This window comes from Gasterosteus aculeatus, chromosome 14 (assembly GCF_964276395.1).
Source record: "Gasterosteus aculeatus chromosome 14, fGasAcu3.hap1.1, whole genome shotgun sequence".
Classification (NCBI taxonomy): Eukaryota; Metazoa; Chordata; class Actinopteri; order Perciformes; family Gasterosteidae; genus Gasterosteus; species Gasterosteus aculeatus.
Window position 1 is genome coordinate 3,186,814 of NC_135702.1, and position 24,339 is coordinate 3,211,152.

A 24,339-nucleotide genomic window follows, 5' to 3' on the forward strand; every position below is an offset into this window, starting at 1 on the left:
TTAAATGTATATATATTTCTTAAAGAACGTCGCTTTTATTTAACGGGGTTCAATATGAGTTGAAGTCAAAGCTTTTTAAATTATACCAACCGTCAACCCGTCGCGTCAGAATGACGTACTTCCTCTAAACATCGGCTGCGGGGAAAACAACATCGAAACGACCCTAGCCCCAAGCAGAAACACAGAATATTCTGGGTCTTTACCAACTGTTACCACCTGCGACGTGTTCACCGCAACACGTAACTACTTAAAAACAAAATGGTAAGAAGTCAATTGTTTTTTATTGCTTTGTATAACTTTAACCAGGCTTTTGAACACGTTAGCATGCTGTGCTAGCATTAGCTGTAGTTAACATGTGGCAGCGTGACGGTCTGCCGTGTTTCGCTGTATATGGTGTTAATATTAAAACATGTTTTCCTCTACGTAACAAGACATGATATGTTCTGCAAACATGATAGTTGTATGAGTATGAATGTTAGCTTAACGTACTTGTTGACCAATCGCATGGTTCGCTAATTGGTTGTGTGTATCATCATGTCAATAGCCAAACATCACACATTTTCCCCACGGTTTCCTAAAACCAACCAACAATCCCAAGCCAAATGTATTCTATTTACAATCCAATTCAATTAAAGCAAAAAAATGAAAAATTTAGCTGGAACTAAACGTAGGTGATATTTATGGAAGGTTTATTAAAATAATGAAGCATTTGTTTCCCACTATAGGACTCCTGCTTGTACGAGCAATCCAATATCAGACATTACAATGAGAAATTCTTTCTTGTGTAGTTTTTTCACTTCGCTAGAAACTGTAGATTTCTGCTCTGCATCTTTGCGTTCATTACTGTTCATAAGGGAGTTGGATTTGATGTTTGTTTTTCTTTTTGTAGCCCCAGAACGAGCACATTGAGTTGCACCGCAAGCGGCATGGCTACCGCCTGGACCACCATGAAAGGAAGAGGAAGAAGGAGAGTCGTGAGGTCCATGCGCGGTCCCACAAAGCCAGGAAGCTGATTGGGTTGAAGGCCAAACTGTACCACAAACAGAGACATTCAGAGAAGATCCAGATGAAGAAGACGTGAGTACATACAGGGAATCTGGCCCTTTCCCAGGAAACCAAAACGCTCCAATTTAACAGCTAAATAATTCTCCCGTGTGTCTTTGCAGCATCAAAATGCACGAACAGAGGAAGACAAAGCAGAAGAGCGACGATAAGACCCCAGAGGGAGCGGTGCCGGCCTACCTGTTAGACAGAGAGGGACAGTCCCGCGCTAAGGTGCTATCCAACATGATCAAACAGAAGAGGAAAGAGAAAGCTGTAAGTACCAGATAAAATATCCTCATCAGCAGGTCTCTTGAAGATGGTTGTGTAGTTGCACTGTGACCATTTCAGGCTTTTTTAGTTAACATATTTTAAATTTGTTATATCTGTGTGACAAAATAACACGCCCGATTTCTAATCACCACTTTGTTCTGGTTCCTGAAGGGCAAATGGGAGGTTCCTCTGCCAAAAGTGCGAGCACAAGGAGAGATGGAAGTGCTCAAAGTCATCAAAACCGGAAAGAGACAAAAGAAAGCCTGGAAGAGGATGGTCACCAAAGTGACCTTCGTCGGCGACGGCTTCACCCGTAAACCTCCCAAATATGAGCGTTTCATCAGACCCATGGTAAGACTGCAGCACACCTTTTAATTATATTGATTGCTACGTTTAAAACATTCTACACTTCTCAATGCAATACAGATTTTTCCCACAAGTTGAGCCCTAATGTTCAATTTCCGTTTTGAGATCAGTGCCTAACTCACAAGCGACCTCCCGCTCTGTATTCCGCTTCCAGGGTTTGCGTTTTAAGAAAGCTCACGTCACGCATCCTGAGCTGAAGGCCACGTTCTGCCTTCCCATCCTCGGGGTGAAGAAGAACCCGTCCTCCCCCCTCTACACCTCTCTGGGCGTCATCACAAAGGGAACGGTCATAGAGGTCAACGTCAGCGAGTTGGGCTTGGTTACACAAGGAGGAAAGGTTATCTGGGGTGAGTGCTCCTCTGTGTGTATTCATTGGTCATACGGATTTACACGCACTACGCCGACGGGACGATGTGGTAACTGAAACCTTTATTTGACTTCCCAGGTAAATATGCCCAGGTGACAAATAACCCAGAGAATGATGGCTGCATTAACGCTGTCCTGCTGGTGTAAGACTCGGACCCTTCACACAGACTGTGCTCGGTAACTCCCGAGTGTTGAATACGACCGAGAGGCCGCGAGCAACCGGCTTCGAATCACGAGGCCGGCAGGAAGATCGCTGATGCGGCACAAGACGAGTTTTGTAACGGAAGAAGAAAACGGGGTGATTACAATGTTTAATTATGATATAAATAAACTTGTTGACACCAGGTTACTTGTGTCGTTTTCTTTTAGCTGTAATGTACTCTGTTATAAGTCAAGGGGTGAAGCCAGTGCTTTTCCATTAGGAGCTGTAGCACAGACCCTTGCTGATATCCTGAGGGGGAAAGATGGTTTTTACTTTTATCTGACATTACCTATGACATAACCAATTCGTCCAATAACTGGGTGAGTAAATGTACAAGAGGAATTATACATTTAACATGTCAAACCAGGAGGCCAACAATCAATTAAAACAATCCTATCTTAATAATAAGAATGAATTAGATTAATTGTGGTAAAGTTGTTAACATCAGAGCCATATCAAAGCAGAGGTACATCTTGTACAAAAAATAAATCCCAATTAAAAAATACAGATATTGTGATGCTTCAAACTTTGTGTTGAAAACTAACTACATAATTCATTTCAAACAAACACAGCGGAAGGCCGTGTCTGCATACAGCATTTAGCTCACTGTAATGACTGTAGCTCTCCTTCTCTTTTGCCGTCGGGCTGAGAGTTCCACTTTGCTCAGAAGTGTTTGGCAAGCTATTAAGTTATTACACAGGTTTGTTTTCTACTTGACAAACTTTTAGCAACATACTTTCATACTTTTCGACTTTGGGGCTATTGCCTTTGATTCTCTGCTCTAGTTGAGATTGGGGGAAAAACACAAGCATGTTCATACAAAAAGCCAAATATAAGAACCTGTTTTTTGACAAAGTGGATATAATCTGATCTGCAAAACAGGATAGGGTCCAACGTACAAATTTTATCATTTTAAAATATACAGATATTTGGTATCATTTCAATTTCTCGTTTTTTTTAAGTGCACAATGTGATCGAACGTCCATCGGATGCCGATGTTACGTGTAGTAGTCCACCTTGCTGGATATCGTCTTGCATCCTTTGACAGAGAACACGCTCTCAGTTTTTAGGTCATAGACTACGTCTCTGGCCACCTGTTCTGCCACGTTCCGGTCGGGTGGAACTCCTCTGGCTTTCATCTCGGCCAAGGCGCACTCAATGACGTGCCGGTACTCCAGAGGCAGGAAGGGGATGAAAAAGTCCACGGGGTTCTTGTCAATCAAACTTGAAAAGTAACCTGTAGGAAGAGATTAACAGCCACTTTGGTCGGAGAGGAGTCAAAGACACCAAAGAATCCAGAAGAAAGAAACATTTGTTTATCTTAGACTTACTGTTCTTGTTGTTGAACACTGATGCAGAGAGCACCGTTTCCAGATCTTTTAGCTCCAGCTCTTCTCGATCTTGTCCTGCTTTCCAGAAATCTAACGCGGTCTGTATGATGCCCTCCCTTCCGGCGTTGCTAAGAAGATTAGAACATATTAGAACTTGCTTTTGATTGCAGCAGCAAACGATTGTAGAGAGAATCTCAGAAATAAAGTTTTACACGTTTCACGTTCCACAACTGGGAAGACATTGACAAAATGTCTCCTCAATAAGTGAACATAATACCACACATGTTGTAAATCATTCTTTTTAGCATGTTTATGCTTGTATATTTTACTGAGGAAAACTGTGTAAGACCTCCAGTTTTATATCTTCTGCAGCAGCGGTCACGGGCCAGTTTAATGCTAGACAAGATTTTGCAGACTTCAAGCTGTAATTAATAAACAACGAAATACGATCGGTATGAAAACGTACAAACGTGAAACGCGGAGGGAACTTGGCACATGAGGATCACCTGACTTGATGAACCCTTATCTTAAGTACTACTCCTGACGCTTCCTGTTAAATGAAGCTTTCCTTTTTTTAAGCTCTTCTTCTGTCTCCTCGGGGGCCTCTTCCCCTTTCCAAATGAAACTCTCCGAACATGTTTGTTTTTTGCTCATTTTCAGGAGCTTGTGGGCTAAAGTGTCTTGAAATGTGTCAAGAGAGAGAACCCGATCATTTTTCAAAATAAAACATTTTTTCTGAGAGAAAAGTCAGAAAAAAAACGTATTTATTCTTTCCAAGCGGTCCGGTACCTAATGGCCCATGGACCGGTATCGGTGGTTGGGGATTACTGTTCTACGGTATAAATACAAATCCCTTAAACACCAAACTGTAACCATGCAACTAAAATCTTACATACTGGTGCAACACGTTTCCACACTGAACGCACAACTGGCACTTTAGAGTCACCAATCAACCTGATCCCCAGAGCATGTCTTTGGACTGAGGGAGAACTCACACAGACAACATGCAGACTCCACACAGAATACTGGAATCTGGAATACTTTCAGACTCTCACCTGAGGAAGATGAAGATGGCTTTCCGATAAGAAACTCCATCCAGATTTTCGTGGTAGTCAAGGTACGGTTTTATGCTGTCAATCAAGCCAGGTTGCATCTTGTCCATCTCATCAAAGATGAACATGGAGCGTCCACAGTTGGTGACGTTGCCTTTGATCCACTGCTGTAGCTGAGACTGAGGACAAACAGCATGTCCATATGAAAAGGACAAACACAAGAAGGGCAGTAACTGTAACAAGTAACTGGATTCATCATCGTACCTTGTAGGTATCCAGATGACTTGAATGTGGGAAGTGGAGTTCCGATGTAAAAACATGAACAAAGCTGCTGTCCATTCCCTCTTTGTAAATGTTGTCAGCAATCAGCTGACTAACAAAGTTCTTCCCGGTGCCGCTCGGTCCGTGCAGAGAGAGCACCAGGGGCTTCTTGGGGTTGTCGTTGCTCATGAATCCGGTCACAGCTTTCAGGATGATGCGTGACGCGATGTGCTGTCCGAACAGTTTGGTTTGCAGGTCGAGCTGGAGGCCTAGAGAGGACACAGCAACAAGTCAACATGCTTCATGGCTGCAAACACCTTTCTCAGCATCGCCACCAGGAAACTGTGCAGCTGAAGTGGTAACTTGCTTCATCTCATGGTCCATTTGGTTAATAAGTGACAGCTTAAACCAAAGCCACTATAATAATTAATAGCATTATATCAAATCCAATTCAATTTATATCAAAGTGATTTGCAGGCGAATGATAATATCTGGAAATTAGACAAATGCAAACACTTCAACTGTCAGGGAAATGCACAAGAAGTGGATATTTTATTTACTTACTTAAAGAGTTAAATTTTCAGTGTCAGCTAATTTAATTTTTGGCTAAAGTAAGTCACAGAGAGGCATGTTTTGGGAATTAAGAGTTTCATGTCCAGCTTAAAGTTCTGCACAGCGACTTTAAATAAAGTAATAACGAAGTAAGTAAATTAACTCCACCAATGGAAGAAGACCTCCAAACATGTTACTCCACCATTCCGATTTCATGACACCTTCACTGCGCCTGGATTCTCTATGAAGGTAAACAATGGACGTTGCAGGTGTGCGTCTCTTTACCTTCTCTCACTATATCAACAAAAACTCTCTGCGAAACAACCTCCGAGCTGCACATTCTCACCTGTTGCATTGAAGACGATCGATTCCGGATCGCAACCTTTATGTCTGAAATAATCGTAGATGGTTCTTCCCAGAGCCGCGCTGATCCCGAAAAGCGATGACGTCACTGTGAACGGATCAAAGGCGCGAACCAGCACGCCGGCTGACAGAAAAACATGCAGCAACAAATGTAAACGTGCCGCGTTCATCGTGGAAATGAGATCATTCCTGCAGTGCTCTTGGTTTGATTAAACGACCACAACAAAACGAGGGACGCCTCGACAGGGAAAGTTCCTTCTTCAGAACTGCATAAACCGGTCGCGGAATAGAATGTAGCCTCTCCTCTCTAGCGCGTCAGCGTTGCCAGGCAACCTCTGGATAACGACGTTGTAGTTAGTGGCCATTTGTCCTACAGATCTTTAAACCAAAGGGCCACTGGCTGCACCTACTGTCCGTTTTTGTTTGAGAGCGTATTGTCCAGGCCATCGGTTGCTTTTGTTCACATTTTATTTCCAAAGAAGGCAACAAACACAATTGGCTTGGCTGCGTTCCCATGCAGTGCTGCGTCTCACTGGTAAACAAACAGGTGCATGCTGGTCCTACCTGGTTTTCGCCCTTAAGTAACCTCCAGGTGGCCACGGTATTACCTAGTTATTAGTAATACCTAACCAAACTATATTTAATAATAAATAACTAATAGCTCCCACAGACATGTTCCCATCATATGAGGACTGTGATCAACTCAGAAGGCACTCGAATTTTAGTGCACCTTTATGCGGACATTTACGGTATTAAACCTGCAATCAGAATAAAATGGAATCAATAATTCCAGACAAAGACTAATCTACACGTGTGGACCTCTCTGACTACTATTGTACAAAAAAATGAAATAGTTTTACTGTAAAATGTTTGGAATTTCTCCAAAGTAAAAGTCCCATATTTACATGTTCAAAAATATAATTTCTCAATATTTGAGCTGTAATAAAAAATACTCTTCTAAATAAAATTAAATATTTTTACTTAGAGCATTTTTAAGTAAAAGCATATTTGTAGGATCTAAAAGCTTACATCCCAGGATTTGAAGTCTATTGAAGCTGATTTCTTAACAATTGCTGATGTACGTGTGTTTAGGATCGCTGACATCTCTTATGCTAAAAAGGAAATATCTCTACCGTGAAAATCAAAGGGTTTTTTATTTTTGGGGGAGTTTTTCCTGTGTCGATGTGAGGGTCCTGGGACAGAGGGTGTCTCATGTGTCCAGACTGTGAAGCCCTCTGAAGCATATTTGTAATTTGCGATTTTGGGCTACACAAAAGAATTTAAATGAATTGTGGTGTTATGCAATTTTATGCTTGTGTGCTCTGTGTGTGTGTGTGTGTGTGTGTGTGTGTGTGTGTGTGTGCAAATGACCATAACTCTTCTGAGGGAAGTGTGAGTGAGTTATACAATAGCTTCCATACATAGATATACAGCAGTTCTGATATTTAACCATCTGCATTGTGAATGGATGAATCGCTTCATCTCAAAACCTTCAAACTCCGACCTGGAGTGAAGAATTATGGCAAAACGGCACATCAGCTCTCTGAATTGACCGGGCAGTTCTTTGAGACAACAAATTAATGTTTAGTCACCTGACCATCCAATTCACACCCAATAGGGGCTGAATGACTGTCTCTAAATGTCTGTCGCCAACAGTTAAACAGCTTCTACCGCTGAGTTTTGGAGCAATGTGGTCAAAAGAGATGTAGTAGCTCCCGAGTCTACCAAAAATGTTACTTCATGTCCGTTAACGGATATGGAAAAGTTTTGCTAAAACTTTCAATATGATACATTTGGGTCTTACTCTTTGGGTGCTTTTGGTATTGCATTTGGATCTTCTTAATTGTGTCTAGTCTCTTTATTCTGCTTCTTCTCGGGTGGCTTTTGCTCCTCTGGGGTCCGTCCATCACCACTATATCAGCTTGTGTCCTCAGCTCCTTCAGCCCTTCTCCCGGGCATGAGTTCAGTCATGTCGCAGGATAATACGTTATAATATGTCCCTCAGCAGGACAGGAGACATATGACAGTGGTTCAGTGATGACTTTTCCTCTGCAAGCATTAGGGGCTTCATGGGGTTAATAAGATGGAACCTGAATGTCGGGGTCCATTTTTCTCAGTAAGTATCTCATCAATGTGCAGCTGTTTCTTTAGATTGTCCATCAACTTTGGCTCAAAGGCATCAGAAACAGTGACGGCAAGAAAGGTCAATTTTTTATTTGTTTTCCATCCACAATAACTTGTTCTTTCACATTCCACCTAAAGCTCGTCCACCTGCAGGGAACTACAAGCGGTTGTACAGATAATAACAACTTTATTTTGTGGTTTTAAATCCTGCCAGATTTGAGAAAATATTTCCCAACAACTCCCACATGCTTTAAAAAAAAAAGCTTTAATTAAGCGTCACCGTCTTGGACCCAGAACCAAGGTCCAACCCAACAATTCTGCCACATACTGCATGTCTAATAAGAGATCCTCATCCCGAACAAATGTAATAATGCTTATTACACATTTGAAAATGCTCCAAACGGAACTCAAACAAGAAGTAAAAGAATTAGAAAATATCATATGTAAAATTTGCCCCCAAATTGTCCACACGGTGCAAAGAAACCAAGACAGGAAACAAGGAGCCAATTCCACCCTGATTACGGCCAAATAAGTATACCATAAACCTTTGACGTTTTCTATTAAAAAATGCATTTTTTTTCCCAGTGTTTTGCACAAAGACTGTCCCCACACTGGGCCATAGCCTATATGTTTTTTTATCTCCATGTTTTATAGGGATGGATACCCTGGAAGTGCTTTTTTTCATTTATTCTTGGATACTGATATTTACACATGAGACCAAACTCACACGTGTTCCCCGTTTTGCTGACAGCAAGCATTTTCCACAGACTGTGGGGTGGCATAAAATTATCATTTTAGAATGTGCATGCATGCCTTTTTTGGAGCAAAGGGCCAACGTAAAGCTACATTTGAAATCAAAGTAAATGGATACCACCATTCAGATGTACGTAATCATTTGATTTTTGTTTTTTAAAGTCGACAATCTGATCGAACGCGGCGTCCATCGGATGACAACGTTATGTGTAGTAGTCCAACTTGCTGGATATCGTCTTGCAGCCTTTGACAGAGAACACTCTCTCGGTTTTGGGTAAATAGGATACATCTTTGGCCATCTGTTCTGCCACTTTCTGGTCGGGTGGAACTCCTCTGGCTTTCATCTCGGCCATGACGCACTGGACGACGTGCCGGTACTCCAGAGGCAGGAAGGGGACGAAGAAGTCCACCAGGTTCTTATCGATCAAACTCGTATGCCACAAACCACCTGTAGGAAGAGATGAACAGACACTTTGGTCGGACAGGAGTCAATGTGCTTTTTCTAATCAAATATAGTTTCTGACGGGAGACACCAGAGAAACATTTGTTCATCTTTGACTTACTGTTCTTGTTGTTGAACACTGATACAGAGAGCACTGTTTCCAGATCTTTTAGCTCCAGCTCTTCTCGATCTCGTCCTGCTGTCCAGAAATCTAACGCGGTTTGTGTAATTTCTTTCCTTCCAGCGTTGCTAGGAAGAAGATTTGAGTTACTGTTAAGTTTAGTTTAACACAAAATATATACTCATGTCACTGCTCTGTCGAGTTTTTCGATAATAGAAATGCATTAACTGTAACCATGCAACTCAAATGTACACATGCACAACAGATGTTTTTCCTTATTCACAACAACTGCAAAGATCTCAACAAAATGTCTCCTTAATAAGTGAACATAATACCAAATCTATTGTCAATCATTTAATATCATTCATTTTAGCACCTTTATGCAAATACATTTTACTGTTTAACCGAGAAACTGAAGAAAACTCTACTTAAGACCTCCAGTTTTCTACCAACACTTCTCGTGTTGTTGTAGTACTTGCTGTTATAATGAATCTATAAACAGAGAGTGGTACACTTTTGTTCCTGCTATTGATATCTTCTTTGGTATGAATTAAAATGTTTGTCTGGAATACTTTCAGATTCTCACCTGAGGAAGATGAAGATGGCTTTCCGATAAGAAACTCCATCCAGCTTTCCGTAGTAGTCAAGGTACGGTTTTATGCTGTCAATCAAGCCAGGTTGCATCTTGTCCATCTCATCAAAGATGAACATGGAGCGTCCACAGTTGGTGACGTTGCCTTTGATCCACTGCTGTAGCTGAGACTGAGGACAAACAGCATGTCCATATGAAAAGGACAAACACAAGAAGGGCAGTAACTGTAACAAGTAACTGGATTCATCATCGTACCTTGTAGGTATCCAGATGACTTGAATGTGGGAAGTGGAGTTCCGATGTAAAAACATGAACAAAGCTGCTGTCCATTCCCTCTTTGTAAATGTTGTCAGCAATCAGCTCACTAACTAAGTTCTTCCCGGTGCCGCTCGGTCCGTGCAGAGAGAGCACCAGGGGCTTCTTGGGGTTGTCGTTGCTCATGAATCCTTTCACAGATTTCAGGATGACGCGTGACGCGATTTGCTGTCCGAACAGTTTGGTTTGCAGGTCGAGCTGGAGGCCTAGAGAGGACACAGCAACAAGTCAACATGCTTCATGGCTGCAAACACCTTTCTCAGTGTCAGGGATTACGGGAGGTAGGACTCAGACGCAGAGTTCAAAACAAAAGGGACTTTAATTGTCAAAAAGGTTAAAGCAAAAGGCCAAGGGGCAAAAACACACAGGAACCAGGGGAAAAACGGGAGACAGGAAACTATGAAACTCCGCGACGAAAGACAAGGACATGCGTGGCCAAAGACAATGACGCGACCAGTGACAACAGACACACACGGCTTAAATACACTAGGGAGGTGCAGGTGATTGGACACAGGTGGAAACTATTAGACGATCACAGGGGATGACGGGACAAGGCAGGAAGTGAAGTTACCCGGGGACACGAGTGGCAGAAAACTACAAAATACAACATGAAGTGAACCACACCGTGACAAATGGTCATTTTCTCATAAATAAGTCACATAGAGGCATTTGTGAGTGATAATTGAGAGATTCGTGTCCGGCTAAAAGTTCTGCACAGTAACTTAAAATAAAGTAAAAGCGAAGTAAGTAAATTAACTCAATGGAAGGAGACCTAAAACAACCTCCGAGCTGCATTCTCACCTGTTGCATTGAAGACGATCCAATCCGGATCGCAACCTTCATGTCTGAAATAATTGTAAAAATACGAAAACGGATCAAACGTGTGAACCAGCACGCCGGCTGACAGAAAAACATGCAGCAACAAATGTAAACGTGCCGCGTTCATCGTGCAAATAACATAATTCCTGGAGTGTTTTTGGTTTGATGAAACAAACAAAAACCAAGTGACGCCTCGATTGAAGAGTGGCAGGTTCCTTTTTCAGAACTGCATAAACCGGTTACAGGCCGGAATGTAGCTGCAGGTGTCCGCCTCCTCATATGTTCCTGTCTATTGTTTCAGTGTTGCCAGGCAACCTTTGAATAGCGACTGTTGTCAATCAGCAGACACTCGAATGTTATTGCACTAATGTGCTGACATCTACGGTATTAATCATTTAACTGGAATAAAACCTATTTAATCTGACTCATTTCCATCACCGCTTCATCAAAAGTTACACAAAAAGACGACAGCAGTGTGACCATAAACGTGATGAACTGCTTCCCAAAGCCGGCTGAGTGAACACAGCACAGACTGCCGGCGGTGGAGGCGCTGTGGTTGCCATGCACACACGGCGCTGAGGTGACGTCAGAGTCCAGAGGTGACGTTATCCTGTGAATAAATGTCCAAATATAATTCTTTTGAATTCACATTTTGTCATCATACAAAATCCCAATTTCACTGTAACTGGTTTTCTGCCGCATAAGACATTTCATGCAGAACAGCAGGGATCTGTTTCTTTAAAGGTTGTAATTTAGTAAATAAAGGCACAACGAAGGCCTTAACGTGGGTGCCAATCAGGCGGCATGTAAACAAGTGGTGTAGCAGCATAAATAGATGCTCTTAAACATTTGCCCATGAAATTTCTAGCAGGTCAATCGGACGATGTCGTCAACAACCACAAGGCCTGCAGACGTCTTAAGTAACCCGGATACCTGTTAATTAAAATGTAGTGCACAAATCACATGGAGATGTATTATTTGTACTTCATGGGAGGATCTTATTTTTCCTCTTCTGTAAAAAAAAAACCCTGATAATGTATTAAGTGCAGCGTGGACGGGGTTAGATGGTTTTCCTTGTGTTCCAGGATCTGCCCTCGAGTTCCTCAGGGCGGCTCCTCAGAGAAGGGAAGATGCCCAGATGCTACCAAAGCTTTCCCCACTGATGCTCGCTGAAGAAGGCAACATATCTGAATTATCCATTCTGACACATCAAAGTAGTTTTATTTTTGACAGATTTAAAAGATGGAACTGATTTGGAAAACATGTTATTATTTAGTTATTAAAGAGTGCCTCATTATAACGTTGTAATGTTAAGCATGTGTCGGCTATGGTGAGCATGATAATGGTGTATTAGCCCAATAGAGAAGTACAGGTGATGCAGATTGTAATGTCATTTGTTTTTTAAGTATGTGGCCATAAACCAAAACCATTCAATCTTATAAATCTGCGTTCATCATGACATTGAAAAGCAACAAACCGACTGGTGGGAAGTCAAGTTCAGATGTGAGGATGGTAACAAAGTTCTTCCCGGTGGCGGTCCATCCGTGCAGAAAGAGCACCAGGGCTTCTTCGGGTAAAATAAGATGGAACTTGAATCTCGGGGTGCACCTTCGTTAGTAACCAGCTCATCAGAGTGTAGCTGTTTCTCTAGATTGTCTCTAGTTGTCGACTCTTCAGCCTGATGTGAAACCTGCATCAGAAACAGTGACAGCTGGAAAAGTTCTTGTTTTATTTGTGACTTTTGTCTGGTGTGTGTGTGTGTACAGCAGACTCTCACTAGGCGTTCCATACACAATAACAATGTTCTTTCACATTAAAGATATAATAATAAAGCTATAATAAAATAATAATAGTAAACTTGTCAAATTAAAAAAATGATTAAGGCAGGTGTTTCCAGTAATCGCTATAGATGGAGTTGAAAATGCAAAACATGCCGTAGTTAAGACAGAATCAAGAAGGTCCCGATGAAATCTCCACTTGGCCCCGAGGTGGAACGGAGAAACCACCAGAGAATCCTCCTCAGCGTTCAGCCAGGCTGACTTCCTCTTTTTAGTCACTTGGCTGAGAGCGTTTTCTCCTTTTTTTAAAGTGGACAATCTGATCGAACGCAGCGTCCATCGGCCGTTATGTGTAGTAGTCTAACTTGTTGGATATCGTCTTGTATCCTTGTATCTCATCAATGTGCAGCTGTTTCTTTAGATTGTCCATGAACTTTGTCTCAAAGGCATCAGAAACAGTGACAGCAAGAAAGGTGAATTTTTTATTTGTTTTCCATCCACAATAACTTGTTCTTTCACATTCCACCTAAAGCTCGTCCACCTGCAGGGAACTACGAGCAGTTATACAGATAATAACAACTTTTATTTTGTTGTTTTAAAGCCATTCTGATTTTAGAAAACATTTCCCTACACCTTCCCCCTCTTTTAGAACAAAATATACGTTCTTTTAAAAAAAAAAAGCTTAAATCAAGCGTCCCCCTTTTGGACGCAGAACCAAGGTCCAACCCGACAATTCTGCCACTTACCGTCTAATAAGAGACTCTCATCCCAAACAAATATAATAATGGTTCACACCAGGGAATCATTAGAGTCTTGCCTACAAGGCCGACTTAAAAGTAAAAATATATTCTTTAACAAGTAATAAGGGTTCAAATATCATTTGTAAAATCTGCCCCAAAATTGGGCACAGGGTGAATTTGTGGAACCATCATCGAAGCTGGAAGCTCACAAAGACACCGAGACGGGAAACAAGGAGGCCATTCCACCCTGATCAGAACCACATAAGTAAACCATATAACTTTGCCGTTTTCAATGAAAATAAGCTCACATCTTTCTCCATGTTGGGATCAGGTTAGGGGAGTCAGGGGGGATGTCAGCGTTGAGCATCATCGCTCGCTTTAGCTTTTGAGTGCCTAAGGGAGCTGGTGCTCTTCTCCATGTTAGGCTACTCTTGTGTAAAAGGCTCGAACTGTTAAAACCAGGAGTTGGAATTTCCAATCGGCCAACCATGAAAATGCAAATATGCGCTCCTGATTCTGTCCCGTGAGGCCCAGTACTAAAGCCTCTCTAGACCGGTTCTGCTTCACTCTATCAAAGGGAGACTTTCCACAAACACTGTCCACAGACTGGGCTATGAACTATATATGTTGGCCTGATATCTGAATGTTTTATATGCATGGATACCCTAAAAGTGCTTCTTTTTATTTCTAAGCAAATCTGAAAGTTTTCAATTTTCTGCCGTCTTTATTTATTCTTAACCAGTATCATGGATACTGATATTTACTGTCACGGTTTGGATTAATGTCTGGTTTTATTTTGTAGTTCCTTGCCTCTGTTCTCCCTGGGTCATGTCACTTCCTGCCTTGTCCTGTCTTCCCCTGTGATTGTCCGTCATGTCATGATTCAATTTTCTGCCGTCTTCATTAATTCTTAACCAGTATCATGGATACTGATATTTACACACCAGACCACACTCCCGTGTTCCCCTTTATCCTGACAGCAAGTATTTTCTAGAAAGACTTCTTGGTTGCATAAAATGAGCATTTTACTATGTGCGGGCCCCAAAACAGGCTAATGTCCAAAGTTAAGCAAAATTTTAAATCAAAAGTAAATGATATTTAGTATCATATGATCTTTTTTTTTTTAAGTGCACCATGTGATTAAAGGCAGCGTCCATCGGATGCCGACGCTATGTGTAGTAGTCCACCTGGCTGGGTATCGTCTTGCATCCTGTGGAAGAGAACACTCCCTCATTTTTGGGTAAATACACCACATCTTTGGCCATCTGTTCTGCCACGTTGTGGTCGGGTGGAACTCCTCTGGCTTTCATCTCGGCCATGACGCACTGGACGACGTGCCGGTACTCCAGAGGCAGGAAGGGGACGAAAAAGTTCACCAGTTTCTCTTTGATCAAATCTGAATGCCACAAACCATCTGTAGGAAGAGATGAACAGACACTTTGGTCGGACAGGAGTCAATGTGCCTTTTTATCAAATCTACTTTCTGACCGAAGACCCCAAAGAATCCAGCAAAGAAAGAAACATCTGTTTATCTTAGACTTACTGTTCTTGTTGTTGAACACTGATACAGAGAGCACTGTTTCCAGATCTTTTAGCTCCAGCTCTTCTCGATCTCGTCCTGCTTTCCAGAAATCTAACGCGGTCTGTACGATCGTCTCCCCTCCGTCATTGCTAAGAAGATTAGAACATATTAGAACTTGCTTCTGATTGCAGCAGCACTCTGTTGTCACAGAGTAAATCTCAGAAACATTGAAAGTTTTTACACAAAAATATTTATTTATGTCTCTGTCGAGTTTTTAGATAATAGAAATGCTTTAAGGTCTAAAAACAGTAACCACACAACTCAAATGTTACATACGGGCAACATGTTTCTACATTGAACACAACAGCTGTTTTCCTTATTCACAAACTGGGAGGTTATCAACAAAATATCTCCTTAATAAGTGAACATAATACCACACACGTTGTCAATCATTTAATATCTTTCATTTTAGCACCTTTATGCAAATACATTTTACTGTTTAACCGAGAAACTGAAGAAAACACTACTTAAGACCACCAGTTTTCTACCAACACTTCTCGTGTTGTTGTAGTACTTGCTGTTATAATTAATCTATAAACAGAGAGTGGTACACTTTTGTTCCTGCTATTGATATCTTCTTTGGTATGAATTAAAATGTTTGTCTGGAATACTTTCAGATTCTCACCTGAGGAAGATGAAGATGGCTTTCCGATAAGAAACTCCATCCAGCTTTCCTTAGTAGTCAAGGTACGGTTTTATGCTGTCAATCAAGCCAGATTGCATCTTGTCCATCTCATCAAAGATGAACATGGAGCGTCCACAGTTGGTGACGTTGCCTTTGATCCACTGCTGTAGCTGAGACTGAGGACAAACAGCATGTCCATATGAAAAGGACAAACACAAGAAGGGCAGTAACTGTAACAAGTAACTGGATTCATCATCGTACCTTGTAGGTATTCGGATAACTTGAATGTGGGAAGTGGAATGTAGATGTAAAATAATGAACAAAGCTGCTGTCCATTCCCTCTTTGTAAATGTTGTCAGCAATCAGCTGACTAACAAAGTTCTTCCCGGTGCCGGTCGGTCCGTGCAGAGAGAGCACCAGGGGCTTCTTGGGGTTGTCGTTGCTCATGAATCCTTTCACAGATTTCAGGATGATGCGTGACGCGATGTGCTGTCCGAACAGTTTGGTTTGCAGGTCGAGCTGGAGGCCTAGAGAGGACACAGCAACAAGTCAACATGCTTCATGGCTGCAAACACCTTTCTCAGCATCGCCACCAGGAAACTGTGCAGCTGAAGTGGTAACTTGCTTCATCTCATGGTCCATTTGGTTAATCAGTGACAGCTTAAACCAAAGCCACAATAATAATAGATACTATTATATCAAATCAAACCAAATAACTGGAAATGAGACAAATGCAAACACTTCAACTGTCGGGGGAAATGCACAAGTGGGTATTTTATGTTATTTAAATGTCCGGTTTCTATGGAGGCATATTTTTGGAATTAAGAGATTCGTGTCCAGATAAAAGTTCTGCACAGTAACTGAAAATGAAGTAAAAACAAAGTAAATTAACTCCACCAATGGGCGGAATGAAAGGAGACCTCAAACAGCCTTCGAGCTGCACATTCTCACCTGTTTCATTGAGGACGATGTTTTTCGGATCGCAACGTTCCTGCATGAAATTATTGTAGATCGTTCGCAGCTCCTCTAGAGAGAGCACAGCAACCAAAGTGATTCATAGCTGCAAACACCTTTCTCAGCATCTCCACCAGGAAACCTCACGGTCTATTTAGTTATCATGCGACAGCTTAAACAAAACCACACGAATAACTAAAAATAAAAGTAAAAACAGTATTAAAATAAACTCCACCAATGGACGGAATGGAAGGAGACCTCAAACATCCTGCGAGCTGCACATTCTCACCTATAGGATTGAAGCAGACGCAACTTCCACGTGTGAAATAATTGTAGATATTTTCCCCCATAGTCGCACTGCTCTTGACAAACGTTGAAGGATAATTCGCGTGAACCAGCAGGCCGGTTAACAGAAAAACATGCAGCAACAAATGTAAACGTGCCGCGTTCATTGTGGAAATAGGATAATTCCTGGAGTGGTTTGATGAAACGACACTGAGTGACGCCTCGATCGAAAAGTGTCAGGTTACTTTTCCAGAACTGCATCAACCGGTTACAGGACGGAATGTAGCTGCACTGTCCGCCTCCTTATATGTTCCTCTCTATTGCTTCAGCGTTGCCAGGCAACCTCAGAATAACGACATGTTGTCAATGTACCAGACACTTGAATGTTATTGCACATATATGGTATTCAACGTAATATAATAACGTATATAATGTAACCGGAATAAAAGCTATTAAATCAAAGAATCAGGAAAATGACTGAAGTATGTGCGTATAGGACCTGTGACTACAAAAAATGTAATATTTTTATTTTACAAATTTAGAAAATTGTCCAAAGGTTCGTGTAACGGTCGGGATTATTACCGCCGCCTTATAGGGGTTATAAAACACTTACTCTGGGGAGGACTGAGTGGGACAGGATCTGGGTCCCCCACACTCAACGCCTGTGGCCTCGATGCTCAGGTGAGTGAACAGGTTGTTTACTATTTAGCAGCTAGACTGGACGGTAGCTTCTTAGACGGAGCAAAGTGGGCTTCAGTAGGTGGTTGTCTGAAGTATGTGTGGGGTGAGGTAACCCCCCCTTCTCACTCTACCTAGGTCTAGCTAAACAGGTGAGGCGCCCCTACCCCGGATACGCAGCCAAATATACTAGACTAAGTTAAATAAACACGTACAGCTGTTATTCCCTCTATTGTTTACTCAAGGATAAACACAGAGCACAAGGAGAACATATTCAAATACGAGACAGTTATATGGAATGGTTTCATTAATAGTCACCTAGAAACCTCACGAATGGCTACTCAATACCTCGGTTTCACCTCATCATCAAACATTGGGTGCTTAACTTGACCCGTCTATTGTTCTAAGTTCTCATGGAACCTGGGGAAGCAACGTTCACCCTTGTGACAACTAAAAATGGCTCCCTTTAACCAGAACAGGAAACTTAACAGAGAATATAGCTTACTTCTAAAAGGCATTTCACATTCACATTCCAATAAACTTACTTTAGATGGCAAAATAAACAGTTACTCAGCGTCTGCTGTGCCAGTCCGCATGAGCTAACCGGGTCACTCCGGTGTGTATGGGTGCGTGTGCGTGTGTGTGTGTGTGTGTGTGCGTGCGTGTTGGTGTCAGCTCCGTTGCTGTACAGTTCAGTAGGTGCTGTTAGCGTCTGCGTGCTTGGGTGTGTGTGTGTGGGCTCACAGCGCGGCTAGTTCGGTTCAGTTCACAGACGGTTCTGTTCGGCTGCACACGCCGCCTGCTGGTTCATGGATCAGTGTGTTGAAATGTGGTGCAGTGGTTACCCATACAACCGCAGAGGTCACACGTCGTGGGATGTCCGATGGCTGGAGTCTCTTCCTCGGACTCATTTCAGTGGAATCACCGCTTCATCAAACTTAAGTCACACAAAAAGACGTCAGCAGTGTGACCGTAAGCGTGTTGAACGGTTTGCCAAAGCGGGCTGAGCCAACACAGCGCGGCCTGCTGGCGGAGGCGGCTGAGGTGACGTCAGAGTCCAGAGGTGACGTTATCCTGGGAATAAACGAATGTCCACTATTGCTATTTTAGCATTTTATAATTATACAAAATCCCAAATGTCACTGCAGCTGGTCTTCTGCCACAGGCACTGCATGCTTTTAAAGGAGCCCGGTCCTTTTACCTGGACCACTGAGGTGCTGATTCCCCCGGATTGGTCTGTGTGACGCGCTGTTCTTCCAGCCTCAATCAGAAATAATATTCAAGAAATAATCCACCGACACGTCCCGGGTGTTGTTGATCTTAGTTTTACTTGTTACATACGCGGTTTTGTTCCCAGTGGAACCAACTCTCTCTTGCCGCGACAGCGGTCAAACCTCTTTCGCTCTCCGGGTCCAACACCTGATGTCAATTCTTATTCTATCAATCACATAGATGCGCACAGGACCCAAAAACAGCGCCACCCAGTGTACAGAATACGGTAAAGACATTTTTCTTGTGAACATTTGGCTTCTACGGGTGCCGTTTAGGAAATAAGGCTTCATCGGGTTCACCTTTCTCAGTAAGTAGCTCGTCAGGGTGTTGCTAGATTGTCTTTAGGTTTGGACTCTTCAGCCTGATGTGAAACCTGCATCAGAAACAGTGACAGCTGGAGATGTTCTTGTTTTATTTGTGATTTTTGTGTGTGTGTGTGTATATACACACAGCAGAGACTCTCACTGGGCTTTCCCTCCATAATAACAATATCCCTTCACATTAGAGCTCCTCCACCTGCAGGTTTACAGAGTAACAACTTGTTTGTGGTTTTAAAAACTGTCAGCTTTTAAAATACCAACCCAACAATTGCTTACACCCCCTGGACGACCTCGTCCACTTTAAAAATAAGATATAAGCGGTTTGAAAAGAAAAAAACATCATGCTAAACTTTCAAAGTACGTGAATTCCATTCAAATATACCATTTGAATTTTGTGTTTCATACAAAACTGATCATCCAGAACGTATAGTGTTTAACTAGTCACTGGTGTAAATAAAAGCATATCCATAAGGAAAAATTACATTTGGAAATATTCCACTGTGGACATAAATATCAATTTCAGTGTACATTACTCATGTATGCAAGAATCTATTTGTAATGCATCACAAGAATCAAATTAGATATTAAAAGTGTGTGCGAGCGCGGCGTAGAAAACATATCCTGCTGATGTTTATTTCAATATGATACTTATAAAACATGTTCTGTTGAATGGTGACATGAAGGCCAACGTTGATGGTTACATGTGCATTTTACATGTAAAGTGGACGCATGTCTACAACTCTATAGATCTAAACAAAAAATGCAAATTGTGAAATTAAAAAAGAATTAAGGCAGGTGTTTCCAGTAATCCCTATAGATGGAGCTGAACATTAAAAAAAAGAAAATGCACAACAGCAACATGCCGTAATTAAGAAGCTCGGGAAAGCTAAAACGCCCATGAGACTCAAACTGTGGCGCCGCAATAAGCAGCGACAGCACCTCTTCAACACCTACAAAGGAAAACATTCCAGTCTTATAATTATTTAATTCAGCCGGCGCTGCTCTCCTGCGTTCAGTGTTAACCATTTGTAGAATCGGAGAAGGCCCGATGAAATCCTCCATTCGTTCACAAGGTCAAACAGGGAAAGCACCAGTGGATCCTCCTCAGAGTTCAGTCAGGCTGACTTCCTCTCTTCAGTCACTTGGCCGAGAGCGTTCTTTCCCAATTTTCTTTTTATTCTTCTTTTTTTTTTTTAAGTGCACAATCTGATCGAACGCGGCGTCCATCGGATGACGCCGTTATGTGTAGTAGTCCAACTTGCTGGATATCGTCTTGCAGCCTTTGACAGAGAACACTCTCTCGGTTTTGGGGAAATACACCACATCTTTGGCCACCTGGTCTGCCACGTTGTGGTTGGGTGGAACTCCTCTGGCTTTCATCTCGGCCATGGCGCACTCGACGACGTGCCGGTACTCCAGAGGCAGGAAGGGGACGAAGAAGTCCACCAGGTTCTTGTCGATCAAACTCGTATGCCACAAACCACCTGTTGGAAGAGATGAACAGACACTTTGGTCGGACATGTGCTTCTTTTAGGGCTGCCAAAATGAACGCGGCAATCTATGCGATTAATGTAGCCGAGATTAATGCGATATTTAAACACAACTTTATTTACTTCCGGTGTGTAGGAATATAGAATTCCTCCACGTGTCAAACAGAAGGGGTGTGGCAAACGTGGCAAACGGCGAGATTGTTGGGAACTAAAAACACAGCAGTCAAACTACACGAGGACAGCAGGAAGAGTCGGTAGTTCAACATGTTCCACCGTTGGAATTCTGCCTTGGAGACGAGCAAATGTGTATAGTTTTGTATTTAAAATACACACTCTCTAAAGTGACTGCTTATTACTCATCTTTAAATGACAAACTTTTAAATCACGATTGATACATTTCAAAAAGTCTGTTGACAAGCCAAGTTTTTTTTTTAATCAAATCTAGTTTCTGATAGAAGACACCAAAGAATCCAACAAAGAAAGAAACATTTGTTCATCTTGGACTTACTTTTCTTGTTGTTGAACACTGATACAGAGAGCACCGTTTCCAGATCTTTTAGCTCCAGCTCTTCTCGATCTCGTCCTGCTGTCCAGAAGTCTAACGCGGCCTGTATGATGCCCTCCCCTCCGGCGTTGCTAAGAAGGAGATTAGAACATATTAGAACTTGCTTTTGATTGCAGCAGCAAATGATTGTAGTTCTTTGTTGTCACAGAGTAAAGAAACATAGAAAGTTTTACACGGAAATATTCATTTGTCACTGCTCTGTTGAAATTTTAATAATAGAAATGCATTAAGGCCTAAAACACTAAACTGTAACCATGCAACTCAAATGTTACATACTGCTAATAAGTGAACATAAGACCACACCTGTTCATTTAATATCATTTATTTAGCATCTTTATGCATATACATTTTGCTGTTTAACCAAATTAACTTTTTTAATGTCTTCTAAGGCAGTGTTTTTCAACCTTTTTTGCGTCAAGGCACACTTAAGACACAGAAAAAAATCTCACGCCACACCAACAACCGGAAATTATATGAAAATCAATCCCCAACATGTTCTAAGGTATAAATTAAAATGTTTGTCTGGAATACATTCAGATTCTCACCTGAGGAAGATGAAGATGGCTTTCCGATAAGAAACTCCATCCAGCTTTTCGTAGTAGTCAAGGTACGGTTTTATGCTGTCAATCAAGCCAGGTTGCATCTTGTCCATCTCATCAAAGATGAACATGGAGCGTCCACAGTTGGTGACGTTGCCTTTGATCCACTGCTGTAGCTGAGACTGAGGACAAACAGCATGTCCATATGAAAAGGACAAACACAAGAAGGGCAGTAACTGTAACAAGTAACTGGATTCATCATCGTACCTTGTAGGTATCCAGATGACTTGAATGTGGGAAGTGGAGTTCAGATGTAAAAACATGAACAAAGCTGCTGTCCATTCCCTCTTTGTAAATGTTGTCAGCAATCAGCTGACTAACAAAGTTCTTGCCGGTTCCGGTCCATCCGTGCAGAGAGAGCACCAGGGGCTTCTTGGGATTGTCGTTGCTCATGAATCCGGTCACAGCTTTCAGGATGATGCGTGACGCGATGTGCTGTCCGAACAGTTTGGTTTGCAGGTCGAGCTGGAGGCCTAGAGAGGACACAGCAACAAGTCAACATGCTTCATGGCTGCAAACACCTTTCTCAGCATCGCCACCAGGAAACCAGCTGAAGTGGTAACCTGCTTCATCTCATGGTCCATTTGGTTAATCAGTGACAGCTTAAACCAAAGCCACAATAATAATTTAGAATTATTATTATTAGGCAACTGCGAACTGAAAAATGCAAACACCTTCAACTGTTGGAGACATGCAAGTGGGTATTTTATTTAATTGTACAGGCATTTAAGAACCAGTGAGCTCATTTTGTTGGTTCTATTTAATGGTCTTTTTTCTCATGCATAAGTCACACAGAGGCACATTTTTTAATTGAGTCCAGCTATAAGTTCCGCACAGTAAACGGTCGTTTTAGACGGAAGCGTCGGCCTACCTGAGCAATAAAAGCCTGCGTCTGCATGAAACGACGCGGCTGTTGCTCGAACGGAAATTCCACAAGACGTCATATGTTGTCCAAAAGGAGACGTTATTAAACATGTTACTCTCCCATTTCCGTTTTAACGGAGAAAAACGCCCGAGTGACGCGTTCACTCCGTCCGGAGAACTTTGAACGTAAACAATGGACGTCGCAAGGTGTGCGTCTCTTTACCTTCTCGCGTTCGAAACAAAACTCCACAGAGAGAGAAAAAAAGCCTTCGAGCTGCACATTCTCACCTGTTGCATTGAAGACGATCCATTTCGCATCGCAACTTTCGTGTAAATAATTGTAGATCGTTCGCCCCAGAGCCGCACCGACCCCGAGAACCAATGTCGTCGTGAAGGGCTCAAACGCGTGAACCAGAACCCCGGCGGACAGGAACACGTGCAGCAACAAGTGTAACCGGGCCGCGTTCATCGTGGAAGTGGGCTAGTGGTTGTGGTTTGATAAAGACGACCACATTACCACCGCGGTACGATCCACGCTAAACCAGCTAACCGTTAGCTTCTTTCACAACGTATACTTCCGTATACGTCACGAACGCGCGACAAACACTGCGCGCTCCGTTCCCGGACGTCGTGTTAAATGTTGGACATTTAAATGGATACTACATTGACAACGTAAAAGTATTACAACTGGCCGTGTACGAGTTCGCACAATGCATGTGGTTACTTGTGTTCGGCTACCGAACGTTCAACTGCTCGCCGACGCGAGCGGTAAACGTTAGTTAAAGCAGCTAACGTTCGTTTAAGCAAACAACAGCTAGCAAACTGTGCGGCTAGAGTAAAATAAAGTGTAAAATGTGTTGTGGGTGCCGCTGCGTTACCTGTCCTGTTAAAAGCAATCCACTCGGGTCGACAGCACTCGTGGAAATAGTAGAAAATGTTCTGGTAGCTGGCTAAAAACCCGGTGAGAGCCGCAGCCATGCCGACCGCTATGCTGGTGCTAATGGGCTCGATGGCCTCCGTCGCGCAGGAGCAGACCAGCATCCACAGCAGCAGGACGTGTCTCTTCCTCGGACTCATTTCAACGGAATCGCCGCTTCATTAAGGCGAGAAAAAAAACTGCGACGACGGCGTGTCCGCTGGCGGGTGAAGCGGTTTGCCAAAGCGGGCCGGGTCAGCGCAGTACCGACTGCCGGCGGTGGAGGCGCTGCGGTTGCCATGTACACACGGCGCTGAGGTGACGTCAGAGTTCAAAGTCGACGTTCGCCTCGGAATAAAGGAATCGTACAGAATCCCACATTTCACTGTAGCTGGTTTTCTGCCATTTCATGCGGATCTGTATCTTTAAGAGGACTGTTTAGGAAATAATTTAAAAAATGGGGAAGGTTTACTGGTCTGATAAGCTACGGTGTAAATAGTGATTTGTTTGTTTGATGTTCAACCAGGTGTCTATGCAATATTGGGAGGTTATGTTGAAATTGGGTTACTTTGAATTCAAGGCTGGATTAACTGCCACGAGCCTCCAGCAGGGGGGCCCCAAAAAGTCCCAGTTCAGGGGCACAATAAAAGCCTTAAACTGGGTGCTGATCAGGTATCACTTTAAACAAGTGGTGGAGG

At 42.5% G+C, this 24,339-nt stretch overlaps 5 protein-coding genes across 6 annotated transcripts; 1 reads left to right on the plus strand and 4 right to left on the minus strand.

The window, feature by feature from the left end:
- The first annotated feature begins 101 nt into the window (after positions 1–101).
- On the plus strand, positions 102–2,390 carry nsa2 (NSA2 ribosome biogenesis homolog (S. cerevisiae)). Its single transcript, XM_040197303.2, has 6 exons — positions 102–261; positions 890–1,077; positions 1,167–1,317; positions 1,486–1,665; positions 1,835–2,027; positions 2,126–2,390. The coding sequence occupies exons 1-6, from the start codon at positions 259–261 to the stop codon at positions 2,191–2,193; spliced, it is 783 nt and encodes a 260-aa protein (XP_040053237.1). The 5' UTR covers positions 102–258; the 3' UTR covers positions 2,194–2,390.
- On the minus strand, positions 2,125–6,360 carry LOC120831674 (torsin-1A). Its single transcript, XM_040197302.2, has 5 exons — positions 5,791–6,360; positions 4,896–5,161; positions 4,635–4,810; positions 3,580–3,707; positions 2,125–3,485 (listed from the first exon to the last, which is right to left on the minus strand). The coding sequence occupies exons 1-5, from the start codon at positions 5,975–5,977 to the stop codon at positions 3,247–3,249; spliced, it is 996 nt and encodes a 331-aa protein (XP_040053236.2). The 5' UTR covers positions 5,978–6,360; the 3' UTR covers positions 2,125–3,246.
- Positions 6,361–8,006: 1,646 nt separating this feature from the next.
- On the minus strand, positions 8,007–11,205 carry LOC144388310 (torsin-1A-like). The gene is made up of 5 exons (XM_078088924.1): positions 10,956–11,205; positions 10,095–10,360; positions 9,834–10,009; positions 9,248–9,375; positions 8,007–9,132 (listed from the first exon to the last, which is right to left on the minus strand). Exons 1-5 carry the CDS (start codon positions 11,098–11,100, stop codon positions 8,888–8,890), a joined length of 960 nt encoding a protein of 319 aa, XP_077945050.1. The 5' UTR covers positions 11,101–11,205; the 3' UTR covers positions 8,007–8,887.
- A 2,015-nt stretch (positions 11,206–13,220) lies between these two features.
- On the minus strand, positions 13,221–17,212 carry LOC120832375 (torsin-1A). The gene is given in 6 exon segments (XM_078088923.1): positions 13,221–14,905; positions 15,035–15,162; positions 15,699–15,874; positions 15,960–16,225; positions 16,650–16,724; positions 16,942–17,212. Coding segments are annotated over 6 exon segments (1,053 nt in total). The 5' UTR covers positions 17,105–17,212; the 3' UTR covers positions 13,221–14,660.
- Positions 17,213–18,924: 1,712 nt separating this feature from the next.
- LOC120831987 (torsin-1A) lies at positions 18,925–24,045 on the minus strand. 2 transcript variants are annotated; one of them, XM_040197976.2, is made up of 5 exons: positions 23,604–24,045; positions 22,069–22,334; positions 21,808–21,983; positions 21,206–21,333; positions 18,925–20,691 (listed from the first exon to the last, which is right to left on the minus strand). In XM_040197976.2, exons 1-5 carry the CDS (start codon positions 23,800–23,802, stop codon positions 20,447–20,449), a joined length of 1,014 nt encoding a protein of 337 aa, XP_040053910.2. In that variant the 5' UTR covers positions 23,803–24,045; the 3' UTR covers positions 18,925–20,446. The 2 variants fall into 2 exon arrangements, with proteins under 2 accessions (XP_040053910.2, XP_040053911.2); XM_040197977.2 differs by lacking the exon at positions 23,604–24,045 and adding an exon at positions 23,014–23,479.
- Positions 24,046–24,339: the final 294 nt, after the last annotated feature.

Bases quoted from the DNA above. Each gene is read 5' to 3' on its own strand.
- LOC120831987 (XM_040197976.2), bottom strand. From the start codon at position 23,802: ATGAGTCCGAGGAAGAGACACGTCCTGCTGCTGTGGATGCTGGTCTGC. The intron at 21,984-22,068 runs GTACGATGATGA...GTTTGTCCTCAG, and splicing joins GTCATCTGGATACCTACAAG to TCTCAGCTACAGCAGTGGAT. The intron at 21,334-21,807 runs GTGAGAATCTGA...TCTCCTTCTTAG, and splicing joins GCCATCTTCATCTTCCTCAG to CAACGCCGGAGGGGAGGGCA.
- LOC120831674 (XM_040197302.2), bottom strand. From the start codon at position 5,977: ATGAACGCGGCACGTTTACATTTGTTGCTGCATGTTTTTCTGTCAGCC. The intron at 4,811-4,895 runs GTACGATGATGA...GTTTGTCCTCAG, and splicing joins GTCATCTGGATACCTACAAG to TCTCAGCTACAGCAGTGGAT. The intron at 3,486-3,579 runs GTAAGTCTAAGA...CTCTTCCTACAG, and splicing joins AGTGTTCAACAACAAGAACA to GTTACTTTTCAAGTTTGATT.
- LOC144388310 (XM_078088924.1), bottom strand. From the start codon at position 11,100: ATGAACGCGGCACGTTTACATTTGTTGCTGCATGTTTTTCTGTCAGCC. The intron at 10,361-10,955 runs GTGAGAATGCAG...TGTCCTCTCTAG, and splicing joins GATCGTCTTCAATGCAACAG to GCCTCCAGCTCGACCTGCAA. The intron at 9,376-9,833 runs GTGAGAATCTGA...TCTTCTTCCTAG, and splicing joins GCCATCTTCATCTTCCTCAG to CAACGCTGGAAGGAAAGAAA.
- nsa2 (XM_040197303.2), top strand. The intron at 1,078-1,166 runs GTGAGTACATAC...GTGTCTTTGCAG, and splicing joins AAGATCCAGATGAAGAAGAC to CATCAAAATGCACGAACAGA. The intron at 1,666-1,834 runs GTAAGACTGCAG...TTCCGCTTCCAG, and splicing joins AGCGTTTCATCAGACCCATG to GGTTTGCGTTTTAAGAAAGC.